General features: G+C 40.1%; 1 protein-coding gene across 1 annotated transcript in view; it reads left to right on the top strand.

Annotated features, from left to right (window-relative positions):
* Positions 1 to 25,784, top strand: part of STK39 (serine/threonine kinase 39) — a 316,768-nt gene that overhangs the window by 183,254 nt on the left and 107,730 nt on the right. The window contains exons 12-15 of the mRNA XM_007452630.1: positions 5,235 to 5,357; positions 5,456 to 5,485; positions 13,749 to 13,811; positions 15,559 to 15,626. Coding sequence (XP_007452692.1) covers positions 5,235 to 5,357; positions 5,456 to 5,485; positions 13,749 to 13,811; positions 15,559 to 15,626 — 284 coding nt within the window. The remainder of the gene's footprint in view (positions 1 to 5,234; positions 5,358 to 5,455; positions 5,486 to 13,748; positions 13,812 to 15,558; positions 15,627 to 25,784) is intronic.

Here is a 25,784-nt window from a genome sequence, read left to right as displayed (position 1 = left end):
GGGAAAGAGGCTCGGGGGGGTGAGGGTGTGAAGACTTTTCTTGGGAATAGAAAGCTTGGGGTATAAGTTGGATGGCCCTGTTGCTCTCGGGGTCGCAGGTGAAGTTATTGGGGTGAGTGGGGTAGGGCGGGATGGGCACTCCTGTGAGTAGCGGCAGCAGGGGTTAGCCCTGGAGTCTGGGGTGGGACTTTCAACGCCCTCACTCCCAGCTGCATGAGCTCCAGCCGGTTGTTTAAATTCCCCTGCGCCTCGGTTTTCCCTCTGAAAAAACGGGGGGGGGGGAATAAAATGGTTCTCAGCTCCCAGGGCTACTGTGAAGGTTAAATTAGTTAATATGTTTCAAATGCTGAGTCACTTTTGGTACATGAGTAACAGCTGGTATCAAGGGCTGGGGAGGTGGACTTAGACTAACAATGAGCACAACTCCTCAAACCTGAGGGACCAGACTAACAATGAGCACAAGTTCTCAAACCTGAGGGACCATGTGAATCACCCGCGATCTTGTGAAAAGGAAGATTCTGATTTAGTGGGTCTGGGGTGGGGCCCAAGATTCAGCATTTCTAGGTGATGCTGTTGCTGCTCATCTGGGGACCATGCTTTGAGTGGCAGCGTTGTAGCAGGACTTGATGCCCCCGACTAGGAGTGGCCAGTGGTCCCCTGTGACATCACCATGCAGTGTACCTCCTCTCCATTGGCTCAGGCTGAGCCCAGGCTTTCCTCCAGGTGTGGGGTGGCCAGGAATGGGCACGGGGCCATGGGGAACTAACAAGTGCAGCCTCAAGAGCGTCAGCTGTGGGCTCCAGGCTTTATATGGTACGGGAGAAGCCAGGCGGGGTTGATGGAAGAGGTGGAAGCAGACCGAGGACCCGAGAGCACAGTAAGGCCAGGCAGTTGGTGTGGGACGGAGGTGCCTGAGAGCTGGTGGGCACAGGGGCCAATGGCAGAGTATAAGCTATGGGGACAGGCAAATATTTACTGCTGAAAACTTGGTGAGTCTAATTTTATTTTTTGATGTTTAATTTCTGATCATTTAGAAGGCTTTTTTGTTTGCTTGGCTGTGCCTCAAGGACATTATAAACGGCAGTTGATTAGAAACATGTTTTCTACTTCTGGTTGGTAGAATGCCTGAGGAGAGAAAAGTTACTGGGTGTTGCTTTCTGCCATGTCCACGGTGTCCTTGGTGGGCAGATGTGAGGTGGGTGGGCTCCCCATCTTGGGTTCAGCCTACATACAGTCAGGCACGTAGTTTGTCCAACAGGTAGAGGGGAAGTGGAGAACAGGATTCCCAGAGATGGGAAAACCATTCCAAGGAGACCCTGAAATACCACTCCAGGGAGAAGTTATGTGGCAGTGGATGTAGCTGGCCGGTGCCTTGGGAGGAAGGGCATGCAATACTGAGACGAATTCTACTAAACTGTGGTCAGTATTTCTTTGGGTCACATTCATCCTTTGTTCAGGAGTGTGTTAGAGAAACACACTTGCACTTCTAACATATTTAACCCCTTGTATAGAAAGTGCTTCCGTTGGCTCTCTTGTACTCTCTTGTATACATCCTTCCTCCTGTTCTGGTGTCAGGGGCTAGGTGGCAACCTGAGATATTGTATGGAGGTCCTGGGTCCTGATACTTATAGACAGCTCCTGTTCGAAGGGGCACCCCTGGGAAGATGAGTCCAGGAGCAGATCTAGGGACTGTGTCTCTTTTTGCTGCCATTCCCTCTCCCTGGCCTCCCCATCCTGGCTCTGCCTCTGCCTCTGCCTCTGACCTGACCCCATGGCCACAAGAACTGGCCGGGGAACCACACCGTTGTTCCCTCTATCTGTCTGGTGGAGCCTGACTTTTTGTGGGAATCAGAACTTCATTTCTTTAATGGATTTTCATAAAAATGCTGTTTCAAGGAAGAGAAGATAATACTACTTTCCTTTTCAGAGGTATGGTATAAATAGAACTGCTCAATTGTGTTTTATTCCCAGTTTTGGGAATAAATGTTATTGCATGTAAAACTTTTGTCTAACCTCGCTACTGCCAGCTCTGACCTGAGGAATTTGTGGGCTTATGAATAGCTCTAGCTGTCACTTAAGTTGAGCTCATTTCTTTGAGAAGCAGTAGGTTATTTTTTTAAATCGCCAACAGAGAAAAAATTTCATTCAACCACCTCTTGGCTTTACTCAGTGAGTGAGCCATTTAATAGAATAAGAGCGACGTAACAGGAATGCAGTCAGTTCTGAGGGTGGGTAACCTCCATGCTCATCACGGTAGGGGATGGGGGAGGATAGAAGCTTTTACGCATCTTTTTTTGAAGCATCTATTTTGTAGATTATTCTTCAGTTCCTAAATAAAAACCCCATTTGTTTAAACTATGTGAAACTTAGTTGCCTTGGCTCAAGACCTAAAAGCGTCCTGTCATCCCTACAAACTCCCTACAAGGATGTAATTTTGTAAAATTGCTTTCTGGTCTCTTCCGCAGAGGTCAATGTCGCATAAATACACTGTGAAACCTGGGTTTCAAATTATGCTGCGAGTTTTTTCCTTTCCAATAAACGGAGACAACAGTCTTAAGGAATAAATTTGTATTCTTAGTCTTGCTATGCCTACACCAGTATTTTATGCTACCTAGATTTTTGAGTGTTCGTTGTCTTAATTTCGACATTTATTTGTTTAATCAATATTTACTACTTAAAGGCCCATCCCACCATTTCTTTCAATGTCTGAGGCTATAATCCTAGACATTTTGCTTTATCTTTCTCCCAGCAAATAAAACTAAGAGGAGGGACACAGTCAGGGTGATAAAATAAAATAGAAATAGAAGTTGGCCATTTTGTTGTCTGTAGTTGGATCCCACTTGAAGAAACAAAACGGACAGCTTTTGTAAATGTAGAGCGAGAGGAAAAAACATAAACTAAATTTTAGAGTGTGAAGCTGCACTATCTGACTCTTTTCAGAAAGAGAGATTTCCCTGGTGTGATCTTTTGAATGAGTACTTGAAGAACACTAATTCGTCACCCATTCTTGGGTTTTACAATCTGAGTGAAGGTAGAGTTTTTTTCTGTTTATGATCCACAATTTTACTTTTCTTCTCACTTCTTAGTTAATAGTATGTTTTGTAGTAGATGTGGCTTTAAATGCTTTCTTTTAATGTAGTCATTATCAGATTTTCCTCTGTATTGCTCTCGTCATGATTAGTGTTGCCAAGAAAATAATTAATTTTACTGTATATGTCAACAGAAAATCTTTTCTTTATTCATTTCTTTGTAGCTTTAAAATGAGCAGTTTGTTCTAAAAAATCCTGAAGTGCGTTTCAGCATCTTTTTCTACAGTACGTTGCCAACATCTATAAGTATCATTAAAATCACTGTCATTAAATAGGTCTTTCCAATGACTCAAAACGCAAGTGGAAAAAATATCTTATGCGAAGCACAGAAGGAGTTTTTACTCAGTGCTGAGTGTTTTGAAGGTGAATTAGTGGAGAAAAAAGCTTTTTAAAAAAACTGAGCACAGCCGTTTGCAATTATGAATAAGAACCTTTTGCTTGTTTTTTAAGTTTCTGTGTTGCAGCTCACGACCAAGTGGTCAGGCTTACTTGTACAGGTTCCACATGGTAATGCCTTCAAATCAAACCCAACCCCAAGTCTGCATTGTTTATGACTTCACATTGATCCAACATGTGTGAATGATTACTTTACACCTAAATTCTGTGGTATTTCCCTTGGAACTCATGAACTTCCTGCGGTATAACTGGATAGTTTCTATTATGGAAAAATAGCCTTTCTTCATGTCATGCTCTTTCAAAGTCTTCACAGGACATTTTTAGACAGCTGGTTTTCCACAGTTAGCATTCAGTGGCATAGGACAACTTGCATTTGAATGGGAATCTGAAGGCTTTTTTTCTTGCCTTCATTTTGTTTTTACACCTGTGTGATATCTTGGGTCACTTTCTGGGCCTTTGTTCTCCCATCTGTAAAGTGAGGGGGTTTGACTAGACAGTCTCCAAGGTCCCTTTCCGCTTGCGGTTTCTCTGAATCAGTGGATCACTGGTTGTTATGTTCACGTCATGTTCGCTTGCTACATTGCTTTGTTTAACCACGTCTCAGACCATTTTTTGCTCTGTTTTTTAAAATCGAAGTAGAGATGATTTACAGTGTGCCAGTCTCTGCTGTACAGCAAAGTGACTCAGTTATACACACACATGCATTCTTTTTTTTAATATTCTTTTCCATTATGGTTTATCCCAGGATATTGAATATAGTTCCCTGTGCTATACAGTAGGACCTTGTTGTTTATCCATTCTAAATGTAACACTTTGCATCTACCAACCCCAAACTCCCAGTCCCTCCCTCTCCCTCCCCGTCTCCCGCCACCTTGGCAACCACAAGCCTGTTCTCTATGTCTATGAGTCATCTCAGTCCATTTTTAAAAGCAAATTACTTTGGTCAGAGGCTCATTATTCTCAGTCATCCGCTCCTTTGAAAAGTGTTGCCTTTTCGACCACAGAGACACGTGGAAAGCATTCCCCGTGGACCACATATCTACCCTAGCTCAAAAAAATACGAAATAATGGCAGAAAATTGTTATCATCTGTTTAGTTCATCTGACCTGGCTGCTGGTTATCTTGCTGTGTTCCTGGCAATCGCGAAAGGTGTGTTAAGAACAGTCTTGATGTTGTGTTGTTTTGCTCAAGTAGGTTGAGCGGAATCCTGGGAAAATAAGCATGATGTCAGGTTCTGAAAAAGAGCAAGGTGGCAACAGAAGGGTATTTGCTTTTTTGATATAAGTTGTAGATGGTTGATGCCCTAGACTAGTTTGCTTCACTAGGCTGCCTGAGTCCCTTGTCTTCCCTTAGTCCTCAGTCTCTTGCTTGCATGCATTTCCTTAAGCAGTTTTGAAACCTACCACGTGGAGTTTCACGTGTAGTGATTCGTACAGTGTTAACTGAAGCCAAAGTGAAAAATGGGCTTGATCCTTATGGCTGATGTGTGTCGTACTCTTCCAAAATATTTTGTTCTACACACATAGAGTAAAACATTTCAAGAACTTAATATCTTTGGAAAGAGTTTGAGTGTAGAAGTCTGGAGGCTGTGTAGTCTTTTGGGGTATTCACTGCTAGTTACCCCTGAATTCATAACCACTCAGGTTACTTTCAGGGTAAGCGTATGCTGTGTAACCCAAATAGCTGCACCCGCGAGCACTGGTTGTGTTCAGCTGGTGAAGAATTGGGTGGGGATTTGTTTTGGCCCAGGTGAGAAGAGTTCCGGGGTCAAGCGGTCACCTTCATAAAACCGAAGACGGTGACTGGGAGTGGAGTGACGACGAGATGGATGAAAAAAGTGAAGAAGGGAAAGCAGCTTTTTCGCAAGAAAAGGTAAAATGACACTGATGATGATTTTCTAACCTGTGTCTATTTTATTTTTGTGTTTTTGGGGGCGTGTGTGTACTAATGAATATGTAATTGTTTTACAGTCACGAAGAGTAAAAGAAGAAAATCCAGAGGTGAGTGGTGGTTATTTATTTAGTTCTTTGCTTCGTCTCCCCCCCAGCCTCCTCCCACGAGTATCAGAGTCTGATCTCTTTGGGGAAGAACCTTCAAAATTTTGTTCTCGTGGTATAGGAAAAAAAAGAAAAGGCACATAGGCTTTGCAGGTCTTGATACTGTCTGAGTTACTTTGGAGCTGTGTATATTGGGGCAGATTACTCTCTGAACCTCAGTTTCCTCCTCTGTCAAATGGGGGTGATCACAATACTTATAAAATTGCTGTGAGGATTGATAAAATCACATACATGAAGCACTAAGTGGGGTTCTTAGCACAAATTAGTCAGTCACTTCATCTTAATTCTTAGGATTACTGTCACTTAGAAAACATACTAGGCATACAGGAAAATTTCTCCTAGATTTTTAGTTTACCATAAAGCAAGATATTAACATGGTTAGAAACTCTAGGTTGAATTTGTTGGTTTTGATTTTTAAATCTCCTGGGTAACTTAGCAGGCAAGGAACAGTCTTTCATCAGCCTCCCTTTGAGAACTGGTCATCTTTTGATTAACTTTACTTCCTCCACTGCTTAATTATTCTAATGACTAATGATGACTGTAGTTCAAAGGACTTCCTCATTCTCCTAGAGGAAGTGTAAGCATATTTAAATAGCTCCAAGTATTTTACAAATCTAGTATTTAATGTGCACTTTGATAAATTCTCTTTAAGAAAACAGAATCGGGCTACAGATGATATCCATCCCAACTTTCTTTTTAAATTAGCAGACAATTCCTTTTAATTAAATGGAGTAAATCTTATCATTCTGCTTTAAGTGGCAATAACCAGCTGGACCATCTAAGAAGAGAGCATCAGAGCTACAAGCCACTCTTCCCCCTGTCATTCTCCCCCACCCCGGCTCTGGTCTCTTTTCATTCTCATGCCTCCTTGACGGGCCTTTCCTAGGGATTTTTCAGTCTGCCTGCCTCCTACTGGTAACTCTCCTTCAGATCCTCTTTCCTCCTATATTTATCATATGAACTAATCTCTCTATTTCGTACATCAAATATGAGCTTTGATCAAGAAGTTAGAAGGATGGTGATGTGCTCCACAGTAGGACATGTTGGCTACACACATATCCTGCTGGATGTTTGCAATGATCTTAACCCATTATCATGAACTCTGCCGTCTTCTTGCCCACTGTTTTATCTAGAGTGAAGTGCAGATCAAGGTTTTTCATCTATTTCTAAGAGTGACTCTAACTAAAAGTGTCAGTTCTCCTTAGAAATAGAACAAAATAACATGATTCAAGTAGCGTCATTGACTCAAAAATCATTCGTTATTGGTTCACTGCAGGACATTTTCGCTGGAAGATATTCACTGGAATTCTGCCTTACTAGTATAGGCTGATGGGTGTAGGTCTTTCCTCATGAGGATTTGTTAAGTTTATTTCGAGAATATCTTACTCTGTACTTGTTGCAATTGCTCTGATAACTGATCTGTTATTTGGATAATAGCAGTATCTTTCTGGCACATGTATTTTCTTCATAGACAGGAAAAAGTAGTATATAGCATGCTGTCAGTTGTTCATCAAACATCCCTGTCAACCCTCTTGAGTGGAATTTGAAAGTCTTAGGCACTTCACTGTATCTAGACTCACTTGATTTCCCTCCCAGTGGCATATGTCAGTTCCCATACTGGCTTATAATTAAGGAAGCATATAGATAAGCTTCTTATTTCTGTGGAAGGATACATTAGTTTGAATGTAAACACTCCCCCCAAACTTAAGGAATCACCAGCTCTATCTGCTATTACACAGCTTCCCACGCCATTTTACTGTTTTTGTTTTTTTGGGGGTAGTTTTCGCAAGGCTGGCGTTTCAGCATCCTGAGCTGTGTTCAGAATCTCTTCAATGTTGGTTCCTGTGTCCTTTCAGCTTTTGATTAAAGTAGCCCCCTGATTTACCAGTCACACCAAGTCACTTTTTGGATGTGAAGCAAAAAATATTTTTTAATCTATTATAAAGGGAATTAAAATGGTTGAATATGTAAATATTCAACAAACATAAAGTATATAAATTATATAAACATAAATTATATATATATATAAATATAAAATGTAAATTATATATATAATGTGTGCACTGTTTTAGTAGGTGTTGGGGATACATCAGTGAGAAAAACAGAGTGAAATCCCTGTCCTTGTGGGGCTTCCATTCCAATGGGAGTAGATAAACGATATCCAATAGCCTTCATAAGTAAGTAAGTTATGTGGTTTGTTACAGTGGAATGGGAGTAATGGAGAAAAATAGAATCCCAGGGTAGAGGGTGAGGTAGTATGGTAGGGGTTGATAATTTTAAAAGGGTTAGTCTGGATAGGCCTTACTGAGAGGCACATAAAGACTTGTAAAGGGGCTTCCCTGGTGGCGCAGTGGTTGAGAGTCCGCCTGCCGACGCAGGGGACATGGGTTCGTGCCCCGGTCCGGGAAGATCCCATATGAGCCATGGCCACTGAGCCTGCGCGTCCGGAGCCTGTGCTCCGCAACGGGAGAGGCCACACACAACAGTGAGAGGCCCGCGTACAGCAAAAAAAAAAAAAAAAAAAGACTTGTAAAAAGGTATGGGAGAATTAAATAGAAATAACTCTGAAGGACCACTTTTATCCTGCTACCGTTCTTACCCCTGTGACTGTCCTGTCTCTCCAGATGTATAAGTTTGCAATGTTTTCTTCCAGACCTTTCCTGCTCGTTCACGTACAAATATGTACATAAAGAAGTCTAGCATATCATTTTAAAAATATAAATGAGATTATAAAAACTATAAAATTTTGCATCTTGCCTTATATCTTGGAAATCTTTCCACAGTAGTTGCTATAGATCTACCTCTTTATTTTTAACTGCTGAGGAGTATTACCTGTCAAAATGGTTTATTTAACCATTTCTTTCTTCTTGAGCATTTAGGTTGCTATTGCAAACTGTATTCCATTAACATTTTTTGTGTTCGCATTTTGAGGGGCGCACATATAAATCATAGGTGCATAGAACTGTGATTGACAGAATTTGCTGATTTGGGATTTTTATAGCTGTTTTCAAAAGCTGTATCATGTTAAATATCTTATCATTGTATTTGTCAGTTATACCTCAAAGCTGGAAAAAAAGGCTGTATACAGTCTCAGACAGTGTACCTTATACCTTTAAACATCTTTTAAAGGGAAAAGATGTACTAAATGGCACATTGAAATGCTAGTGTGTTCACTTCGTAATAAGCTTTTCAGTAATACTTGTTATTTAAATTGCAGTTGAGTTATTTACTTGACTATAAGCCACTTGGTGACTGGGGATAGTATTCTTTTCATGTCCGTGTTCCCTTAGCATCTAGTAGACATGCTATATGTATTTGTTGGTCACATGGAAACCTAGGCACTGAAAATCAGACTCTAAACAAGTGCCTGAATAGGTCTATCATATTTATAAGTAGGTAAGAAGTGGGGGAAGGATCAGAAGACGTTTTATAATCGAGCTGAAGTTCAGAAAAAGTAGCCTTAGTAGTTCCACACTTTAGAGTGAGATGCTGCAATAAAGAAGGGGCATTTTAGAAATGCTTATTTTGTGAGGGGCTATTTGGCTTCCTGGAAGTATAGGCGGAATGTCCAGGTATTACAGCACTAGTTGGAGAAGACTGAGAAGGCCAGGGTGGGGTATTTGCCAGAGGGACATTGGGTAGGTGTGCCTGGTACAGGACCGTATTTGGAGATGAGAAATTCCGGTGTAAAATGTAAAGTTCCAGAGTCACACCACTTGTCTAATGAGATTCGTAGCCACACTTAGTGAGAAATTGGTCCTAGTGTGTTCTTAACCTGGTTTTTAAGAAATAGCCTTGCAAAGTACTTGTCACCTACTAGTAATTAATTGTTTGTAATAAGTAAATAATTCATGCTAATTTCATTTATTTAGTATCTTATTCCACTTGGATGGTGGAAGCCAGTGGAGACTAAAGGTTAATAATATAACAATAATAATGAAGTTAGTTAATTGGACAAATGTTTAATCTGGGTCTGATTTCCCATGGAGCTGCGTTAGGCACTGTGGCATTGTGGGAATTATACAAAAGCACAGAAGAGGGCCTTCTCTCCAGAAGCTGCTCATCTCTTTGGGGGTAGGGCTCGGGAGTGGTATTTGCAAGGACAAATACCAAATAAGTGGTATTTCTTAGGTAGGGTTTCCTAGTTGTTAAAACATTCTAGCTTATATAAAACCTTTCAACTATTATCTCATTATTGATTTTTTTTATTTGCTTTATAAAAAATTTTCATTGTGGTTTGATCTTCTTTTTGACCAGTGATTTTGGAATCCTTTTGTCAGTCTCCAAAATAATCAGTACACGTCTTATAATTCTTTAAGCAATTTTTATACCTTAATTTTTTATATAAAAGTAAAATTGACTTTATTTTTTCTTTTAAATTTATTTATTATGTTTGGCTGCGTTGGGTCTTCGTTGCTGCATGCGGACTTTCTCTAGTTGCAGCGAGCAGGGGCTACTCTTTGTTGCGGTGCGTGGGCTTCTCATTGAGGTCTCTTCTCTTGTTGCAGATCACAGGCTATAGGTGCGTGGGCTTCAGCAGTTGTGGCTCATGCGCTCAGTAGTTGTGGCTCGCGGGCTCTAGAGTGCAGGCTCAGTAGTTGTGACGCATGGGCTTAGTTGCTGCGTGGCGTGTGGGAACTTCCCGGACCAGGGCTCGAACCTGTGTCCCCTTCATTGGCAGGCAGATTCTTAACCACTGCACCACCAGGGAAGCCCTGACTTTATGTTTAAATTCACACTTTCTTTTGGTTTCATTTAAGTGAGGAGGACATTTTCCAAGGCTTCTATTAAGGAACCACTCGGTTTATAGTAGTCCTTCTGTTAGGGGTCATGAAAACATGGTTTGCAATCCTGGCTCCACATCAGAAAAACCAAAAGCTTTAAAAATGCGGATCCCTAGACCCAGCAAATCAAATTTTGATTTGGTGGTTTGGGGTGATGTCCAAGGCAACTCTGATTTTTAAAAAATCTGTTCATGTGATTCTGATACGTGACTAGGATGAAGGACCCACTGACTAGGGAAACTGCACTAGTCGCTCTGAATCCAAAAGTCCAGACTGGAATCCAGGAAGATTGAGTGCTGCAAATACCTGAAGATTTGTTTTAAATATCTGCCTATCAGAAGTCTTAAAAAAAAAAACAAAAAAAAACCCAAGCAAGCAAACAAACAAACAAAAAAACAAAAAACAACTAAGACATTTCAGAAATCCCTTGGAAAAGTTGTCCTTATTTAATCAAGTGTAATGGTGCCAGGTGGGAAGGTTTGATGACAGAAGCCCTGCAGGGCCCATGACAGGTATATTGAAGAATTTTGTTGTAGAATCTAGGCTAGATTAATTGTTTCCCAACTCTTTTGTTCTGAGGAGAAAATAACATTTGGTGTGGATTTAGGTTGAGTGAATTTTACCAGAGTTTCGACACAATGTGAAAGCTAAATTCATTGTTTATGTTCCTCAGTGCTATTGCTGGATGATTGTTAAAACTGCCTTTAGCTTTTTGAAATTATTTCTGATGACATTGTGTTTTCCAGATGCCTGTCAGCTCTCACGTTGTCTTATACCCATTTGTAGTTGGAGGCAAAGATTTGATTTCTCCCTCCAAATTGATTGTACTGGATCACAGACGGCTTTTGCTTGATGCTTTTATGATGTCACTTTCTAAAAGGTGTTCTTATTGCAGGTGACTGGCTTTCCAATTAGTTGTGGTTAAACTTAGAATCTCCTGTATTTCTGAAAATAAACCTTTTGTTTTGGAGTAATTTTAGATTTACAGAAAATTTGCAAAGATAGTGTACTCTGTAGGGTTCCCGTACATTCTTCATCCATGCTCTTTTACCGTTAATTTCTTTCATAGCCCTGACATGTTTGTCACAACTAAAAACCATCAGTGCTCCATTACTGTCTGCTACATCTCAGATTGTATTTGTATTTCATTAGTTTGTCCACTAACATCCTTTTTCTGTCCCAGGATCTAATCCAGGATAACACATTGCATTTAGCTACAGTATTTTTAAAAATAGGAAATGAGAAGATTAGGTAGAGCACTATGAAAAATTAGAAAGTGGATGTTGTCCCTTTTTTGTCTCTATTCCAAGGTCTTTTCCTCTTTCACTCAATCCCAGAGGCCTGTCTCCAGGGCCGTGTCCAACATTAATCTGTTATTCTCTTCCCCTGCTATCAAAACACCCATTCTCTCAAGTATCCTTCTTAATAGCAAACTGTTTAAAATTTTAAAAAAATTCCAAGACAAATTTATATTATACTGTTAATGAATGACAGCTGCTTAATGTGTTAGGTTTCTTGTAGGTTTTTACATTTAAAAATGCATGCCCGGAAGTCATGCCCTAAACTGATAGAATGGGGTCCATAATGGTGAAATCTGGCAGACTACAGTTGGTTGTCAGGGAAGATGTTTTGTGCCGGGAACCTCCCACTCCAGCACTCCTGTGCATCTCTGCACATTTCCTGCACCAGTGGGAGCCGGAGACTGGTTTCTTCATCACGTGCAGGGTTACATCTACACAGTGAGGTTGCACGGTAATAGCTCTCTGTGCCCCTAACTATCCGGGAGTGAGGGACAGGGCATGAGATGGGCCTCCCCAGGGGAAAGAGAAGTTGTCACCTCTAGTAAATGCCATTAAGAATTTTCCATATTACAAACCTTCTTTGACTAAAGGTAGGATATTCTGTAGGTGATGTGATGTGGCTTTTGGTAGTATCTCAAACCTTAATTAAGAATAAACTTATTTACAAAACGGAAACAGACTAAACATATTTACAGTTACCAAAGGGGAAATGGGGGGTATAAATTAGGAGTTTGGGATTAGCAGATACACACTACTATATATAAAATAAGTAAACAACGAGGTGCTACTGTATAGCACAGGGAACTATATTCAATATCCTGTAATAAACCATAATGGAAAAGAATATGAAAAAATATATGTATAACTGACTCACTTTGCTGTACACCAGAAACTAACACAACATTGTAAATCAACTATACTCCAATAAAAAACAAAAAGAAAAAAAATTAAGTTTAAGAAAAAAAAAGGAATCAGTCTGAAAAATTCTTTACAAGAGATCATTTGGGGTAGACCAAGGCCCTCTGGCTGGTTAATGAACACAGGTTGTTTGTTCTTCGAACATAGTCATTTCCCCCCAACATTTTAATATGAAAAACTTGCAAAATATGGCAACATTAAAAACATTTTATAGTGAACATCCACCCAGCAATCACCTGGATTCTGCCATTACTATACTTCATCTCATGCACAGCCATCTATTCATCTATCGGTCTATCTTTGTTTTTGGATGCAGTTCAAAGGAAACTGCAGATGTGGGTATACTTGCCCTTATTTTTTCATTACTAACAGAGTTATTTTCGCGGAAGCAGAGAGAGTAAGAATTTTACGCTCTTCAACTTTAGAAAACTCTCGCCACAAAGAGTTTCTGATGACTTCTGATAATTTTAGAATCGATGGTAAGTTTAGGGAATAATATATATTTTTCATTCTTTGTCAATGTTGTTTCTCTTTTAGTTTGCCTTTCAAGTTTTGTTCCAGGGCAGTGTTCACAGAAGTAGGGATTGAGGCAGAAATATTTGGGGTATCACATGAGGGTCAGGTTTCCAGCTTGGAGAGAAAAATATAACCTATTACTCTAGCATTTCTTTTGGGGAAAATGTGTTTCAGAAATCCAGCTACCCTTATATATTTTTGAAATCCAGTGCTGTGAATAAATTGTTCAAAGTAATGATTAAAGGGGCAGGTTGTGCTAATCCTAACATCCTTTCATTAGGGGGCCCTTAAGCTGAGATGAAGTTGTGTGACAAGAAAAAAATGGTCGTTGGGCATCTTTCTGTTATCAGGTTTAAAATATCAAATAGTCCCTGCCTTTTCACTTTAGCTCGGTGGTTCTCTAAAAGCCTAAGGATCACCTGGGGCACTTAATTAAAGATACAGATTCTCTTCTGTCTCCATGAAATTCTGAATCGTAGGCTGGATGGTGCCCCAGAATCTTTAACGTGTGTCGTAGGTGATCCCAATGCAAGTAGTCAAAGGACCACACTCTGGGAAATGGTGCTTTAAAATTACTTAAATTATTTAAGATTTTTGTCTCTGATAACTGAGACTTACTGTAACCACACTGAACTTAACGTCTTATTTTGGTGTTCTTACGTGCTGTAACGGTGGCTCTGTTAACAGATCGCAGTGAACGCCAGCAGCATACCCAAGCAGATACAGTCCCTGTCTGTGCAGGACCCTCAGGTACGTTTCTCTGCCTGTCATTTACATTGTAGACAGATTTTCTTTTTTCTTTTAACAAAACCTGACATTTTAGAAAGATCGACAATATCAGGGTGGTGCTTCCAAAGCAGGGGCTTGCAAACACTCTTTTTTAATAAGTATGGCGAAAAGAGGACTGTCACTATTGACTGTGATTTTCAGGGCCTCCAGCCTTTAAATGATAGGTTCAAGAGCAAGAACTGATTACCAGACTGCTTCTGAAATTGCTGGTACTGTGTGAAATGAGAGAAGGAATGAAAATGACTCACCATTCTGCTAGATTCCAGCCACAAAACATTATAATTAATTGATACTTTCCTTTTTTGCTCCTGGTTGGATTTCTAAACTGTTTTTATAATTCTTTTATCACTGAATTTTATGGGCCAATTTATCTCTACAACTCGCCTTGTAAAAATAATAGTCCAGTGACTGTGAATGAGTTCATATTAAAAGCTATATGACAGAACACGTGTGCCACGAGTTGTGTCGGGTGCTGATGAAGGATGCTGAGCTATCCAGGGCAGGGGCTGTGGACATAGAACCAGAGTGCAGGCCCCCGTTCTGGTTTTGCTGTGTAATTAATAGGCAAGCCCTTCAGCTCTCAAAGTGGTTATACTTTCAAGTATCACCAGCCGGAGGATCACATCTTGCCTCCAAAGCTGCATATTCCATTTAAATTTATTTCTGTTCTACCTGATCTGTATTTTATGAAACAGCTGTATGCAGAGGAGATAGAGTGATGGGATTTCATGATTGCAGGTTAGACATCTAGTCCTTGACCCTTATCTTTTATACCTGAGGAAGCAAAGATTTGCAGAGGTGAAGTGGCTCAGCCAAGGTTGCACAACTACTTAGAGGCAGAGCCTTTACATTGTATTGGGCAACTCAGTAAAACACCTTGAAGTAAACTGTAGGGATTGGTTGAATGATAAAAGGAAAGGTAGGGATAACAACAAGTCACAAGGCAAAGAGAAAAGGAAACAGGAAAAGCGATAAGGATGCCTAGTAGCAAATAACATGGTATAGTTTGACTCATTTTCATATACATTATTTTGTTCTCCCAGGAAACTTTTGAGGCAGGTATTATGCCCGTTTTGTAAATGAGAAAACAAGTCCGGAGAATGACTTGCCCACAGTCGCATAGCTGGTCAGTGGCAGAGCCAAGTCTTGACTTAAAATCCGTTATTCTTCTACTCCAATAGGAATGTCTCATGTCCAGGAATTGGTAGGAGTAGGGAGAGGCTGTGTAGCAGAGGCAGTCATAACTGATGATCTGTGTTCAAGGAAATAGACTCTAGGGGAGAAAGGCAAGAAAGGTAAACTGTGGCCTCACCTACTAGGTTCCTCCATCCTCTGCATCATGAGGTTTAAAGTGCCCAACCTTTGTGCATCACGCAGGCCCAGTCGGTACAGTCCACGGCTCGGGTTGCAAGGTACCCCTCTAGATGGCTGAGCTTTCCTTTGGACTTAACTGCTGCTTATACCGGTTGTTCCTAGGGCCTGTCCTACTGAGGCTTTCTATATGAAACATTTGAATCCACAGTTGTGATGGGAAGTAGACACCATTCTAGTGTTCACACAGAGGTCTTATGTGGACAAATAAGACCTGCATGTGTAAAGAGCTAGATTTGAAATTTCCAGGAAGAAAGGGCTCTGTGCGTCAAGGGCTATCATGATTTTATGCATTTATTTCCCGAGTTTATAACAGTTTGCTGTTTTGTTTTTAAAGGGCTTACTCAATGCTAGTGAAGACTACAGAGAAGCTTCTCGTGCCGTGAACCTAGTTTTAAGATTAAGGTAAATAATATTGTTTATTTTGCATCACTTGCCCTACATATAGTACAATATTTTCTGATCTCCTTCCTTAGCTTTTTATAATATTAGCATAAAATAAAATTGTTACCTTGTTTGATCTCCCCAAATAGCCTGTGGGTGCTGTATTCCCAGGACTAATTGCTCTCTTCTAGTTGCTTCCCCAAGAAGAATAAGAAAGAAAAGCACCATGTGAGTGTATTTGCAGGCTCAGTGTACCCTTCATTAAGTTTTTTTTCCCTTGCCTTTTCTTCCTTGGGTTTTTCATTCTCTATTTTTTCTTTTCTTTTTTTACAGTGTTAGATCACAGTAAGAGATTTTTAATGAGTTTCTTTCTCACTTCAGCAGTCAGTCTCTGACAGAAATAAACCATGCCTGTATGACAAGTTGCCTGTTCAGAACATTCTTCAGTGACAGGTTTGATCAGCCACTGTGGAGAAATGATAGATATATTATGAAAGAACCCTTAGTCTTCCAGGAAATGGATACAAATATGGTGCCTGACAGTCTAGTCTTTGTATCTAGTGAATGAAAGCTTTCTATTTCAAGGATTTTTAAAAATAAGGTCAATTGAATGTGCATTCTTTATTAAGAATTTGGAATCTCAAGACAAAAGAAATTTGCTTGAACTTAATTGTAAATAGCTGAACTTACCAGGTCAATCACCGTCACATTTTTTAAAAAAAATTTTATTGGAGTAGTTGCTTTACAATGTTGTGTTAGTTTCTACTGTACAGCAAAGTGAATCAGCTATATGTATACATATATCCCCTCTTTTTTGGATTTCCTTCCCATTTAGGTCACCACAGAGCACTGAGTAGAGTTCCCTGTCACATTTTTGAAGGCATTTTAAAATATGTTCTCCTTTGACAATTAAACAAATAGAACACATGGCTAATGGGCCTTTTTCAGAGCCATGGCTATAAAAGGTGGATTCATTTTCAAGGTTAGTTTCCAGCCCTCTGAATTATCATAATCTGTCAGGGTAGATTATCTTCGCCATAATCACCCCTTCCTCCTGATGGTCATTCACAATCTGCAGTGCATTTTCCCATACTTACGTGGGAACCTCACAGCGACCCTTGGTGCAGTTTAATTCAGAGTTGATTTCCAAGTCAAGATGTGAAATTATTACAAGACTATTTTCCTTCTATTTGAGAGTAAGCTTGCTTGTGATTCACAGTTAGTGTATTTAGCAGTCTCCGGAGAATGAAATAGCCCTTTCCCTTTTCGTTTGACTTTGGAAACAGGTACTCCTTTTATTTTTCACTTGTTCATTTATTCACTTATAAATATTCACCGATATTTCTGAGAAAGCAGTTCTGTGCGGGGCTCAGTGTTTGTCTTTGAGACGCAAGGGTGAGCGAGACTACGGAGGTTACAGGCTAGCCCGCTGAGTGTGCAGTGTTGGAAGTCACCTTTAGAGCCCAGTCATCCAACCTCCTACTTGACATGCGCAGGAGTCTTTTCTTCAGTGCCCCTGCTGGGTGTTTACCCAGCCCCATGCATACTTCAGTTCACTCTTTTTCCGTGATCACCTCTGTGATACTGAAAAGCTTTAATTGCTATGTCCTCTTGAAGATTTAGCTGACCTTCCTATTCTGGGCTCAAATTCTGACCCTTAGAGCACATATCAGGTTCTCTGTATAAGTCTCCTGAAGAGTGTTAAAATGCGTACTTTGAGCCTTATTTTCCAAATATTGTTTTTCTCTGGGTACTGGGACAGTATGAAACAGTTGCATTCGCTCATTTTTCTGAGAGCCATTTGTCGTTCGCCAGGCTTGCTCCTCTCCTTTCCCAGGCGAAACAGCAAAAGTAACTTTAGCCTTGCTTCTCGCAATATAGTTCTATATCCCCCTCCCAATCATCCTTTTACTCCTGTTTACTCCTATTGACTTTTAGTCTGTATCTGCTTTTGTTACCCCTTTTTTCTCATGGGCTTAGGTGGTGGTTTTCCTGAGTTCATGGCTTGGGTCACTAGTCTTAAAAGATTCTCCATGAAGAAAGAGTTCCATGTTCAAATAAGTTAAGAAACAACGGGTAGTATCCATCTATTACACATACACACACACACACACACACACACTCCTTTTTTTGGAAATCACAAGGAACATTAACATTAAAGGTTCTAAGAAGTTCTGTGGGAGAGGAATTCGTTTAACGTTGTTTACTCTAAGACCTCTTCAACTTCAGAACTCTTTTCATGGTATCATTTTCCAGTTTAACCTTGTCCTTTTTAAATGGAGCTTACTTACTTATTTATTCATTCATTCATTCATTTATTTTTGAGCACCCATGTTTAAATGTAGGACTCCAGATGTGATCTGAGCAGGCTAGAATACAGTAGTTAGATCATGTGATTTTTTGCAGTTCACACTGTATTTCTCCTAAATAGAGAAATTTGTAAATTTCTCCTAAATCAGTCCAAGTTTTCATTGCCTTTTGAAATACCTGTGTACTTTGGTGATGACTTTAGCATGACCCAACAGTCAAACAAAAACCTCTGATTGTGTTTTTTCCATTTGAAGGGCTACCAAGGCTGACTCTGAAGTGCAACTTATGTTTTAAAACTCTGTGTACATCTTATTAGCATTTGTCACTATAAGAATGGACCTGGTGGTTTTGACTCATTGCTCACCCACCGTACATTTCACTCCTGACTGTCAATGTGTTATATTAGTTACAATGTTTGTATATACGTCCCTTGTCAATTTGATGACCCTGTCTTTTGCACCTTTATCCAGAACATTGATTATCGTGTTCAACAGTTCAAGTAGGACAGAACCTTCTGGCATGTTAGAAACTGCTCACTTTCTGAATGCCTTTCAATAATTAACTAGTATTTTTTGGTATAGTTTCTCAATCAAAAACAAATCCTCTTGACTCTACTGCCTTTTAGTCAACATTTAACTGACTATTCAAAAGGCTATCATAACAGGATCCATTAAAAGTATTTCTGAAATTAAGACATATCAATGATATTTTCAAAAAATGGAAGTGAATTTTAGTATAACTTATTTTTAGCAAACACATGTTTATGACTAATTGCTTATATGCATCTTTTTTGTTGTTGTTAAATGTTTACAAGGTATTTGTTTAAATTTGTGTTTTTTTTACATTTGAGAACTCATGAATCTCTCAGAATATGTTGCTGGACCTCTTTAAGGGCAATCCTTGTACAGTTGTGAACAGTGCAGGGGTTAGGAACACTGACCCCCAGCGAAGTTGAAAATCTGCTTATAACTTTACAGCTGGCCCTCTGTATACACAGTTCCACATCTGCAGATTTAACCAGCCGTGGGCTGTGTAGTCCTGTGGTGTGTATGTATTGAAAAAAAAAATCCGCATATAAGTGGGCCTGCACAGTTCAAATCCCTGTTGTTTGCAGGTCAACTGTACTTTAATTTGAGAAATAGCCTTTGAAAGTTAACAGTTAAAAGCTGTTAAGTTTTGGGGATCACTCTCTGCTGATATAAAAGTAAACGGCAGCTACTCTCATTCATCCTATAGATATTTATCAAGCACCTACCTTGTGCATGGCACTGTTCTAGGCCCTGTGACGCAATAAGGGAAAAAGCAAAAGACAAATTTCCTGCCCTCCAGGAGCTTACATTCTAGAGGTAGGGAGAGGAGCAATTCAAATACGAGCATTACTGATACGATATATCAGGTTCTCTGAAGGAAAAGCTGCATCAAGAGGCTAGAAAGTCTGAGGGTGCTGTTCTGTATTAAGGAAGGTATGTTAGTTTTCTATTGCTATGTAACAAGTTACCACAAATTTCGTGGCTTAAATCAACATCCATTTATTATCTCATAGCTTCTGTAGGTCAGAAGTCTGGACACGGCCTACTTGGGTCCTCTGCTGTGGCCCACCAGGCTGCAGTTAAGACCTGCTCACCTGGAGCTTGAGGTCTTCTTTCAAGCTCATTTGGGCGTGGCCAGAATTCAGTTCCTTGCAGGTGTGGACTGAGATCCTCGGCTCCTACAGCCCACCCCACTCCAGCCAGTTCACAGCCTGACTTTGCTTTTTTCAGGGGCAGTTGGAGAACATTTCCCCTGCCCTCCCAAGGGCCCAGTCCCTCTGTTAAAGGTTTTTCACCTAATTAAGCCAGTCTCATCTAGAATAATCTCCCTTTTGATTAAGTCAAAATCAACTGATTTGGAACTTGAACTACATCTGCAAAATTCCTGCACCTTTGTCATAAAACAGAACTTAATCACAGGAGTGACAGCCCATCATATTTAAAGGTCCGGGTCACACTCAGGGCAGAGGATTATGTAGGGCATGTACACCAGGGGACAGGAAGGTTGGAAGCCATCATAGAATTCGACATACCATAAAAGGGCTCTCTAGATAAAAAGATAGTTGAGCAGACCCCTGACAGAAGTGAGGAACCAAGCCATGAGGTTGCTTGGAGGGAGAAAGTTCTAGGCAGAGCAAACAGCGATCGCAAATATTCTGAGCAGCAAGGATGTTCTAAGTAGTTATAGAAACAGCCAGGGAACCAGTATGGCCAGAGTGGTGGTGGTGGTGGGGGGGAGGTCTGAAGGTTAGCAGGGGCTGAATCATGTAGGGCCATATAGCCTGTGGTGAAGACCTTGGATCTCACTGTTTGTGGATGGGAAACTGTGGTGGAAAGTTTGTGAGCAGAAGAGTTACAACATGGAGACTAGACCATATAGAGCCCATTCAGGGTAGAAACAGAGGGCCCACTGGCTGGCTATTGCCCTGGTGCAAAAAATGATGATGTGACCTGGACCAGGGTGGGAAGTAATGGAGGTGGCGAGCAATTATCAGATTCTGGATGGAGTAGAGAGGACTTAAAAGGTTTGGGCCTGAAAATACAGATGAATGGAGTTGCTGTCTTCTGAGATGGGGAGGGCAGTTAGAGTCGCAGGTTTGGGCAGAATCAAGAATTCAGTTTTGGACAAGTTCAGTTTGAGCTGTCTAGTGGAAATCTATCTCATGATGTCAAGTAGGCATTCAGGTACACGAGCCTAGATTTCAAAGGAGATATATTTCTGGGCTAGAGAGAGAAATTTGAGAACTGATGCATATGGTGGTCCTGTAAGTCAAACAGAGGAAGTCTCAAGAAAGGAGTGAAAAGCTGCATCAGTTGTTATCAGTAGATCAAGTACAATGGGAACTGGGAATTCACCACTGTGTTTGGCAAAATATCAATACATTCTTAACCATTCTTGACCTTGGCAAGAGTTATTTTAGTGGAATGGTGGGGTCAAAAGCCTGATTGAACTGGGTTCAGGACAGAGTGGCGAGAGAAAACACAATGTAACAAAGATAGATGACTTGTTAGTATGGACAACTCTTGCTAGAAATTTGCTGTACAGGGGGAGCAAAGAAATGGGGTGTTAGCTCAATGAGAATATGGGATGAAGGGAGGGTTTTTTTTTTTTTAATTATTGTTTAATGGAAATGATCCAATAGAGAAGGAAAATGGAATGAGAGACGGGACATTTGTAAGCCTGATGTCCTCAGATGGGTGGGAAGGGATGATGCCCAGGTATCCATGTAGATGTCAGCCTTAGACAGGAGAATGGATAGATGTCTGTTTGACATTGCAGCCGCAGTGATGGAAGAGCAGGCAGAGGTGCAGGGAGCTTGGTGATTTGGAGTATGGGCTTGTGGAAGTCTTCTGTTAATTCTCTTCTCTCAGTAAGGTAAGGAATGTCATCATTGAGAGTGAGGAAGGAAAAGATGTTCAAGGTTGGAGAAATGAGGAGAAAATTGTGTAGGAGAGCTGGAGAGTCAATTCACCAGGGAGATGTGATAGGATGAACAGGCTGCACTGGTGATCACTTGAGGTTAGGGATTGTGAATTTAAAGTGAACCAGTAGCTGAAATGGACATTATCCTGATGTCCCAGAATATAAGTGCGTGTGAGTGTGATCATCATCTAAATGGAAACACAGCATTTAAAAACACTCCTAGAGGGTTCTATGGGCACACCCTTGCAGGCCCCAGCTTGAGTCACTTTTTAAATCATGAACAAATATAGGTCATAGAGTTGCCCTCAGTGGTCTCTTGTGTGCGAGGTGGCAGTCTCCTGGCCTCTTCTTTTACCACCAGCACCCCCTCATAGGTCCAGCTTCTCTTAGAACCTTCCACGTTACATGCTCATTGAGTATGAAAATCTGCCATCTGGTGTTGGTCCCTGCCATACAATTTCTTCATACCCCAGTCCCCATTTGAAACTTACTCTGGATCACTTGTACCAGCCTGTGTGAGAGGAAGCTGGAAGGTTGTTCTGGCCAGTGTTGATCGGATTTAGGAAATCCATGTGCTGTTTTGTACCCTTTTCATTCATTTCCATCTAGACCACAAGATTCTGACATATGTATATGGTACATATATAGACACATATTTATATACAAACATATGCATATACACACACACACACAAATATACCCTCACTCTGTCCTTGTGGATCACTGGTCTAGACAACACGTGGCTGTCGGGTGTAAGGAAACAGTGTGCCTGCCTTTCTTATCCCCTGAGGCTATCTGGGCATGACATGTATGTGTATCGTGCTCCACAGGCTAGTGAGTAGACATCGGTTCATGCCAGCATTTCACCAGTTGTTAACTAATGCTGTTTGGATGGCTGCTTTCTCCATCTCTTGGAAAGGTCACTCTGATTTTCTTTTTGACATAGCATTTTATAGACCTACCTGCTAGGAATATGGCTTCCTTCTCCAAGATGCTGGGTAAACCTCACCTTCATTCTCTAGGTAGGAAACTGGGAAATACTTTTCACAGCGCCACCTTCTAAAAAGAAAAGACAAATACATTTTAGCTACAAGTAGTATATTTATTTGTCCATTTCTCATTCTGGTGATCATAGGCAAAAGACTGAGGAGGCAAAGGCTAATTTCTTCTTTGAAAAAACATAATATTGCTTTAACTTGCTTTTAAAACTGATCTGTTATGTGTAAGGTTGGAGAAAAAGGATTAGACCTTACATCTCCATGTTAAATGCTGAACATAGTTAAAATGTAGTTTTTTCTTTTTTCATGTATTATGTACTTTTCTGCAAATACTCTCTTGTCCATTGTGTGTATGGTAATGTTGTCCAAAAAAATGAGTGTCATAAATTTAGGTACAAGATAAGGAAATTCTCTTACGTCTGAGGAGAAAAATACCAGCTCACAAGTGAGCCACCTCATAATTTATGTAACTGTCTGTAGATGTTATTACAGTTTCTGGTTTGAGTTAGGCATTGCACAAATATTTTGTCATTAGTATATTTTTCATAAAATAGAATAGTCATATTTGGCGTAAAACATGTTTTCTTAGAGTCAGGCTCAGTGATTTGAAAAAATGATAAACTTATCAGTTAAATTGTTAATTCCTTTGTGTTGGGTGCTGTTCATGCTTTGACAGTGCAGCCCAGTGGATTGCAGTTAGTTTCGCTGAAGGCAACTGTGACAGTTATCACACATAGATGCTTTGGTCTGTCCCATCAGTTTGCTAATAATTTAATTGGTTATTATGTCGCAATATCATTAGACCTTGATGGGCCAATTAAAGACCCTAGACCAACAAAATAGTTTTCCTCTTTGTGGGGGAGGAGGATCTCTGGAATACGATATTTATTTTACAAAAATCCTTTAGCATGACAGTATTACTTACTTTGACTTATTGTTTTAGTTTCTCTTTTAAAAGGTGAACTTAGATATGGGTAAACTGTAGACTTAGTAAGTTATAATTTCATAAAGAAAAGCTGAAGCTGCTAAAAACAATGTTGTTCACCATTTTGGCATTAGTATGCCTGAATTCTAATTCCATGTTATCGTCATTCAGGAGGGATTAGAATTCTTAAATGGTTCTCTAGTCTGTAAAATCAGGTTAATTGCATAATTCTAGTCAAGTGGTTGGGGGGCTTGATTAATTTTCCCCCCAAAGGTTAAATAGTGTGTCTTCCCCCCCCCCCCCAACAAACTACTTATTTATGGCTTTCTTTGTGCAAGTCTTTGTTGAAAATCCAAAGTTGAATATGACAGGGTCTCTGCACTCAAAGAGCTTACTGTGTAGGTGGATAGATCAGACCCCGCACAAATGACTCTAACACAAGGTAGAAAGTGATAAATGCCGTAAGAAGACGGATGAAAAGAAGAGCTATGGGTAGTTAAAGGAAGGTGAGAGCCCTTTTGTCTGAATGTTATCTTTGGATTACTTGTTCCCATGGTAGCCAGTGTTTATGTTTTTCAACATCCACGTTTTGCGAAGAGTAATGGTTGGGTTGACTCCAGGGGCAGTGTCAGGCTGTGGTCTTTGGTACAGGCCTTATCAGACTTAAATGATTGCTGAGAAGACTATGTTTGTTTTTCAGTAGAGTGGTATGTATTATTACGTAGGTGCCAAGTTATTAGAAATACTGTTCTCTAGTATGAAAAATATTTAGCATTTAATTTTTTGGAATGCCCCCCCCCCCCCAACAAACTACTTATTTATGGCTTTCTTTGTGCAAGTCTTTGTTGAAAATCCAAAGTTGAATATGACAGGGTCTCTGCACTCAAAGAGCTTACTGTGTAGGTGGATAGATCAGACCCCGCACAAATGACTCTAACACAAGGTAGAAAGTGATAAATGCCGTAAGAAGACGGATGAAAAGAAGAGCTATGGGTAGTTAAAGGAAGGTGAGAGCCCTTTTGTCTGAATGTTATCTTTGGATTACTTGTTCCCATAGTAGCCAGTGTTTATGTTTTTCAACATCCACGTTTTGCGAAGAGTAATGGTTGGGTTGACTCCAGGGGCAGTGTCAGGCTGTGGTCTTTGGTACAGGCCTTATCAGACTTAAATGATTGCTGAGAAGACTATGTTTGTTTTTCAGTAGAGTGGTATGTATTATTACGTAGGTGCCAAGTTATTAGAAATACTGTTCTCTAGTATGAAAAATATTTAGCATTTAATTTTTTGGAATGTTCTCCTCTGGTAATTTCCTTTCCTCTGAGAATTGGAGTCGCTGTTGTACTTCTTGGCTATATTGTGAGTGAGGTCCTTCAGAAAGATGAGGTTCCTACAAGGGACCAGGCACAGTGATAAGCACTGTGTATGCTTTTTTTTGTTTAATCGTCACAAAACCTCTGCAACGTCGATACTGTTGTTACTGACATCTCACAGGTGAGAGACTAAGGCGTAAAGTCGTGGGGGTTACTTGTCCAATACCTTCCAGCTCAGATGAAGCAGAGATGGGTCTCGAACCTGGGTCTGTTGAGCATGCTGGTCCTTGCTGTTTACCACTTGACCCTGTGGCCGTGCTCTATTCAGTTCTATTCTGAATGCCATTAGAAACCCATGTATTTTTAGGATTGTTACATTTACCTGTCTTCTCACTGACATTTTACCTAAGTATTCTTTTAACAGTGTTTCCTGATATGCCCATCATTAAATATTATGACAGGAATACCTGAAAATATTATTTTAGAGGAGATACTAAAGTTGCTGATGAAAATAGCAGTCAGCATTTGTAGTGTCTTACAACTTTAAAAGCACGGTCACATCACTTGCCTGATTTAATTTTTTCTTTCATCCTGTGTTTGCTGCTTACAGGTGAAAAAGCAAGATCAGGGATGTTAAGTAACGTTCCTGCAGTCACAGAGATAGTACACTTAGGCTGGAGACTGGGTCTTCTGATGTTAATCCAGTGTTATTGGTGGTGTAGTATAGGTAGATGGTATAAGTAGAGATGATACAGGGTAGTGCAGGGTGTAGATCTTTTGCATTTACAAAATCCTTCTGCTGGCAAACATGCTAAAGGAAGGAAGATTTGTATTCAGAAAAATTTGGTAATGCATGAGAAGCAAAATAGAAGAATTAAAAGCCATTCATTGTGAGATATTGTCCTTTTCTTTCTGACAGTGGATCAAGCAGATGTTTGCAAGTGCAAATACTTTCAGAAATAGGGAATGTATAGAGTTCTGTATTTTCAAGCAATATATGGTCATCTTAGAAATTTAGAAAATCAAAGTAAGTTAAAAGAACAAGAAATAAAATCTTCCATATCTCACTACCCAGAGATACATCATTACTAGCCTCTTGACAAATATTCTTCTACTCTTTTCTACACTTACGTTAATAATGTTATAGTATAATTTTTTTTTTTTTTTTTTTTTTTTTTTTTTT

The sequence above is a fragment of the Lipotes vexillifer genome, unplaced genomic scaffold (assembly GCF_000442215.2).
Source record: "Lipotes vexillifer unplaced genomic scaffold, Lipotes_vexillifer_v1.1 scaffold454, whole genome shotgun sequence".
Lineage (NCBI taxonomy): Eukaryota > Metazoa > Chordata > Mammalia > Artiodactyla > Lipotidae > Lipotes > Lipotes vexillifer.
The sequence above is the reverse complement of the archived record's forward strand: the minus strand, read 5'-3'. Positions and strand labels throughout refer to the sequence as shown.